The sequence below is a fragment of the Aspergillus niger genome, assembly GCF_000002855.4.
Source record: "Aspergillus niger supercontig An04".
Lineage (NCBI taxonomy): Eukaryota > Fungi > Ascomycota > Eurotiomycetes > Eurotiales > Aspergillaceae > Aspergillus > Aspergillus niger.
Genome location: NT_166539.1, coordinates 2,473,883 through 2,479,827, shown reverse-complemented (window position 1 = coordinate 2,479,827; position 5,945 = coordinate 2,473,883). Strand labels below are relative to the sequence as shown.

General features: G+C 38.9%; 1 protein-coding gene across 1 annotated transcript, besides 2 other annotated features; it reads right to left on the bottom strand.

Moving 5' to 3' along the window:
• Window positions 1–1,170: 1,170 nt before the first annotated feature.
• On the bottom strand, window positions 1,171–1,625 carry An04g10180 (uncharacterized protein; the record flags this gene model as incomplete). Its single annotated transcript, XM_059747810.1, has 3 exons — window positions 1,171–1,223; window positions 1,387–1,492; window positions 1,533–1,625. 3 exons carry the CDS (start codon window positions 1,623–1,625, stop codon window positions 1,171–1,173), a joined length of 252 nt encoding a protein of 83 aa, XP_059599552.1.
• Window positions 1,626–4,156: 2,531 nt separating this feature from the next.
• Window positions 4,157–4,344: a repeat region (Title: weak similarity to transposon Tan1 -Aspergillus niger).
• A 272-nt stretch (window positions 4,345–4,616) lies between these two features.
• Window positions 4,617–4,705: a sequence feature (Short protein (An04g10160, CAK32624.1) was converted to a misc_feature.).
• The last annotated feature ends 1,240 nt before the right edge of the window (window positions 4,706–5,945 follow it).

The window sequence follows — 5,945 nt, the reverse complement described above, 5'->3', positions numbered from 1 at the left end:
AAGAGAACAGCATCTACTGCCATCGACAAGCGGGCCACATGGGCCCATAAAAATGTTGTGTTTGAGTATCATTCCCACATGAGAGTGTATGACGCGATTGACCAAAACTCAACTTAAAGAGGCTGCGGAAAACAATTGATCCAGATGTCGAACAATAAGGATTAATATTCGTGCTGGATGTACACGGGTGGAGATGGCTGGTATGGCGAGGTCAAGTTCATGGAAATTTATAATAGAAATGTGATGTCGGGCGTCTGCTACGAGAGAAAGCGCAACGCAACATGATGAAAATAGTTGTTCCGCGAAATGGACTCATTTGAGTCTTTATAGGGCTTGACTGGGGTAGATAAATATGTACAATCAAATAGCTTTGTTAATATTTGGTTGAAAGGCAGAGACCTGAGGATAATACAGTCATCTCAGCTTTTTGTTCCGCTGAGATCCGCAAGATGCTTTTCCAAGACCTGTTCCTATCGCCCAATCTCACTGCTGAGCACACTTGGCAAACTGCTGGAAGCGGTTATGGCCAGAAGGCTGTCATAATAACGTGGAAATATTGGAGAATGCTTCCCTCAAGAATCAGTTAGATCTCTACAGGTGCGATATTTGAGTCGCCTTAAAAATTGGGGTAGTAGCAATGCTCTTACAGAGACTCGTCTTAGCACACGGTCAACTACAGCTGAGGCGAAATGCAAATCGCTATTGCCCTGCACAAAATCGCACCGTTCTCTAGGGCGCCTCAAATACTGTGGTCCAGGAAAAGATAAGTATGGAGATTCTATGGTTGATTCAATGGACTCCGTTCAAGATAATGTAACCCGTGAGTTTGATTATAAGCGCCTAGATCATTTCATTTTCTGGTTGCTCTCATCTACTTACTTCTGTTTAAGAGATGGAGAAGCGGCGAAAGCACGACTTCTTGCATGGTGAGGCGGTAAGCTGAAAATGCAAAGCGGTGCTGCGGTGCTGAGGGGCGGTCATAAGTGCGTCCCAGACTTTTAGAACGCCACTTTGTCAATCCCTGATGGTTGTGATAGACCATGATTATGCTTTGCCATTCTTTGCGATAGGCAGTTACCTAGGACAGGCCACAATTCGCTATTTCTTGCGAAAGGCAATTTCCTACAACAGACGCTTTCCTGTAATGAGCGGTTGTCCTCACTTTCCCAGTCAACAAATTTCTTCCAAGATGGAATTGAACGAGCCAAGACCGTGTGAAATTACTTGATAGGGTTAATATTGGAACAAGTTATCGGGTTATTTTTGGAAATGTAGAAGACAAAACATCTCCTGTGCAGGTTTCGCCCCATCGAACTCGACTGTCGATCATGCATAAAAATATTCCAGTGTCAACGACAGCGACGAGACAAGTAGTTATATACTTACATGTGTCGCCTTCCCGGTCGGTCACATCGAGAGCTAGGTTCATCTCATGAAGACTGGCCACAAATTCTGGGATTGTCATATTGTATGATTCTTTGGATTCCACTTCCTGCAATGTTGTTTGTTCTTCATTTGCAACAAATACTTACTGAACTGGTCGGCGCGCCGGTTGCGTCTTCGTGTAGTGCCATCGCCGTTCTCTCTTTGCGACGCTCGGCGATCCCTTCCTCTGCCTCCGTCATACTGGGTTTTTGCAAGCTGATGAGGTGTCCTCGTGTCCTGAATACTCATGGCCTCCAGACTTTCCTCGATAAAAATTTCCGATTAGTTTACACGATTGTAGAACGTGACGGGCTAGCTAAGTCTTTTTGGGAGTGATTGAATCCCAAGACAAAGACAGGAGGAAAATGTCGGCGACTCTTAGAAGTAAGAGATAGCTCCAGGAAGCAATAAGCGAAGTTGAGCTCTATGCTCAGGGCAGTGGTCGGTATAGGTTTTCCCTGGTGCTCTTTGAAATTTATTCTCTTCCAGCTTTGTCGCAGTGTTTTCCGGCGAGAGCTGGTGTGCTTTAGTACGCAACACAAGTATACCGCTGTCGCATCTGTCATCAGAGCCTTGGGAGATGAGCTGGAAGCATAGTTTTTTCAATGATGATTAATGGCTTGATATAGTGTGATCATGATCTCACGTTAAAAAAAATGCTATTTGCCCATTTAAAAAGGTTGGTAACATTGTGTCGGCCTATCATCAGATTAAATCTGAATGAAATCTAGCGCTCAACGGCGAAGCAACCAGATTACGCAATAAGCGGCAAGGTGAGCCCGTATCTAAGCCATTTGGATTAGCTATGATGGTAAAAATGTACCAAATGAGCAAGGTTAAAGGTTCCTCACTTTCTGTGGAAGAACAATTCCTCTTGCAGAGCTTAGGGAGGCACAGATTGTCACTTGCCTATGCGTAACACTTACACAGATATTCGTTGAAAGAGTGCTAGGGAACCTTAGAAGCGTGCCGTGGCAAAAGCTCCAAGAGATAGACACAATTTTCAGCGAAAGCCGCATGATTATTCTCATCTCTTTGATAATAAAATTATAACTATAACTATTCCACGTCGAATAACAGCATAATTCTCCAACCCTACTTTTATATATCGCCATGCCAATACCCCGAATAATGCCCCACCACCCGCTTCTGAGCAGCCTTGTTCATCTCCTAATACCGGCGATGCATGGGATCAGATTAAGCTCTGATACCAACAAAGCCTCTCTCAGCCGTCGCGAAGTTCAAGCACCGCAGCCCACCATATATCCGAGGTCACTCCGTTAACAAAGCGGGCCGGGATCCATGTCCATCTCGAAGGACTAGAGATAAAAGACCTAGGTCCTAGTTGGACAGTCCGGACAAGAAAGCATTGTGCGCGCGGTTAGACCAGGCTGTGCTCCAACTCAGCCTTGCCATTATCCAGAACAGTACCGCGTCGAAAGTTCGATTCGGTGCTCGTCTCCTATGCTGCGGTATGGTTTTGAAGCCCTACCCAGGGGGTGGGACACGATCGGGAACCATACGTCTATCCTGTCGCAGTTAATTTACGACTGCCAAATGGTGACCCTTGCGTCTAGAGAAAGTGAATTAAGCATCAGTTACAGCTTTATCTGACTAGTAGAATGCCTTCTTAACATAAGACAGAAAAGGATCACCAAGAGTAAACACCTTCGATTATTTAAACATCCTTGTCTGATGCACAGGGGTAGTAACACCTGGCGATCCCCAAAAGAACTGTGTTCTACGCTTCCCCCCTTTCAATCCATGCCTCTGGTTCTGTCTGCGCAGCTTTTGTTCATAATCGCGCATTTGTTTGCTTTGCTTCCGACTTTGACGCTGCTGGTCTCTCCAGTCTAGGACAGCGTTATCGGTACCGAAGAGTTTGCGGAGCCAGTCTAGCATGGTATTTTCTTCAGATTGAACCTAAGTGCTTGCCTTCCTGGTTTGGTCACGGAGAAGACCAGCGTATAGGATATAAAAGTGGCAATGTCCAGGAGACTGAAAATATAGAATCAGTTGACGAATCTTTTCTCTTGTGAAATTATGTTACCCTTGAGCTCAATTCGACATGACGAGTTACCGTCATTAGCTTGTTGTGTGGCAGATGTCGTAGATAGAGTCTATTCTAGCATGAGCAGCCGTGGGCATTCGTTGAATTTATAAGGTTATGAACTACTAGTCAGCCCAGGTGACTAGTGGGGGCGTGGTCTCACTAGATTTGCGATCATGTGACGCGTCACTTGTTCTCTTGTGTGGAAACCAAGATGCTTCACCAATTCACCAATGAGGGGTGCTTTGAGGCTCAGCTGGAAGCAATACAGTTACTAATCAATTTCAACATCCTACCAAATAACTTCAGCAGGCAGTACAGGAGGGCACGATGTTCTAATAATCCTGGTGATTTCTTCTTTTCTTCTATTTTATCAATTACCTATTGCGGACAGGGATCAGCAAAATAACCTGGGTCTTTCTTTGATTTCCAACCCCATTCATTGATAATACTACCCACTACGGACTATCACCAATCCTAGTATCTCTGAACTTGCGTCGAAACTGCATATATCTTAGAAAATATCATTACAAGTTAACATGCAGTGGGCATCTCTTTTGAGACAGCAATATGATGATATTGTATGTGTGTACGTTAGCGAGCTAACTACGCGAGGAGGCGACTAGGTGGCTAGGTCCGAGATCACGTGATCTCCTTTCACATCTTTCCGGTTATATACTAACGTAACCCACGGTTAAACGGCCCACACGGTTAGGCGGCCCATCCTACTATCCCATATAAAATATACTTTTTTAAATCCATTATATCTCAGCGAATACTGTATTTGAGTAGTTCTAATATTATAGATAGATTATATATATAAGAATATATATTTTATACATTTTTCAGATCTTTAAAAATTTTTATTTATATCAATAGATCTTATTTTTATATAATATATATAGAATACAGATATTATATTATAATTATCTATTATATATATTTATTAGATTTTTAGAACATAGCTAAGAATTCTTTATACTATTTTATATTTAAATATCAAACTTCATATCTCTTCGATTTTTGATAGTTGAGATATCTTATATTCAAAAGGATCTTTTATATAGTATTACCAGCTGGGCCGCCTAACCGTGTGGGCCGTTTAACCGTGGGTTATGTTATCTCAGTCAGCTTTCTTTGAATACTTATAGTTATGATGGCTACAGCGTTTAAGGATACGTATTACCATACGGTCAAATAAATTTATGGGGTGCAGCACTTATTACTAATACCACTGATCCCGGAGGATATAGTACTATTAGTTTATTAGTCCGTTAATGGCATAAAAACAGCCTTTGAGCGTCTTTCATGCTCTTATGGGGAAGAAGAGTATTTTAGGCCTGTGCAACATGGGCCACAAAAAAGGGAGACCAATTGGAAAAGAAAAAAAGAGAGAGAGAAGAAAAGAAGTAGAAATAAAGAAAAAAAGAAGGAAAGGAATGAAGGAAGGAAAAAAGGAGACAGAGAGGGAGAGAGTCAATACATGATATGTGATAGGATAACCCGGCTATCGGGGTCCTGAGCATCAAAATAATATATTATAGCAGTTATAAAAGTCGTGAGGTCATTGATAATAGTTCTATATTTTTCTAATATTTATAAAATACTGATCTCTTTGTAAGAAGACTGATTTCTCAAGAATTAGTTTATTCTATAGATATAAACTACCTTTGTTATTATTAAATAAATCTATTATATTTAGTAGTTAATTTCTTATCTAATCAACAAGCTTTCTATTCTAATAAATAGATTCTATTATATTTAAATTTTTTTTTTAATTATTTAAGAAAGATGCTACCCCTCGGAGACAATAAATAAAAAAAGACATCCAGTAATTATATTAATCTAAAATTATTATCAAATACTATTTCTACCACTGAGAAAATCCAACAGTTAAAAGATTATATTTATTAATTAGAATAAACTACTAATCTATAACAGAAAATAGTCTATTTCCAAAGAAATAAATTTTTAAATAAAATATTCTTAAAATACTATTAATCCTCTTCCAAATCAGAAAAAAATAAGAAGAAAATTAAATTCAAAGATTTTTTTATTTTATTCTGAACTTTAATCTTTAAAAGTATTAGAAATAGATTACTAATTTAAAATATATATTTCGGAGGGCTTCTAGAAAATATTTATTAAAAAAATATAAGATTCTTGTTACTATTAATTATATGGACCCAGCATGCAGGCAGAGATGGTACCATTTTATTAATAATAAAAATCTAGAAGAAAGATAATTTCTCAAGAAATTATAATTTTAATTTAAAAACTAGACTTTTATTTTAATTTAGAATATTACTATCTTTTAATCAGATACTATAACTCAACTTAAACAGGTCTATTAATAATATAATCAAAATCTAAAAAAATTCTATATTTATTTTAATATCTTAAAATAATATTTTCCTTGGCAAGCCAAGAAAAAAATAGTCTTATTATATTTTATTAAATTATTATCTAA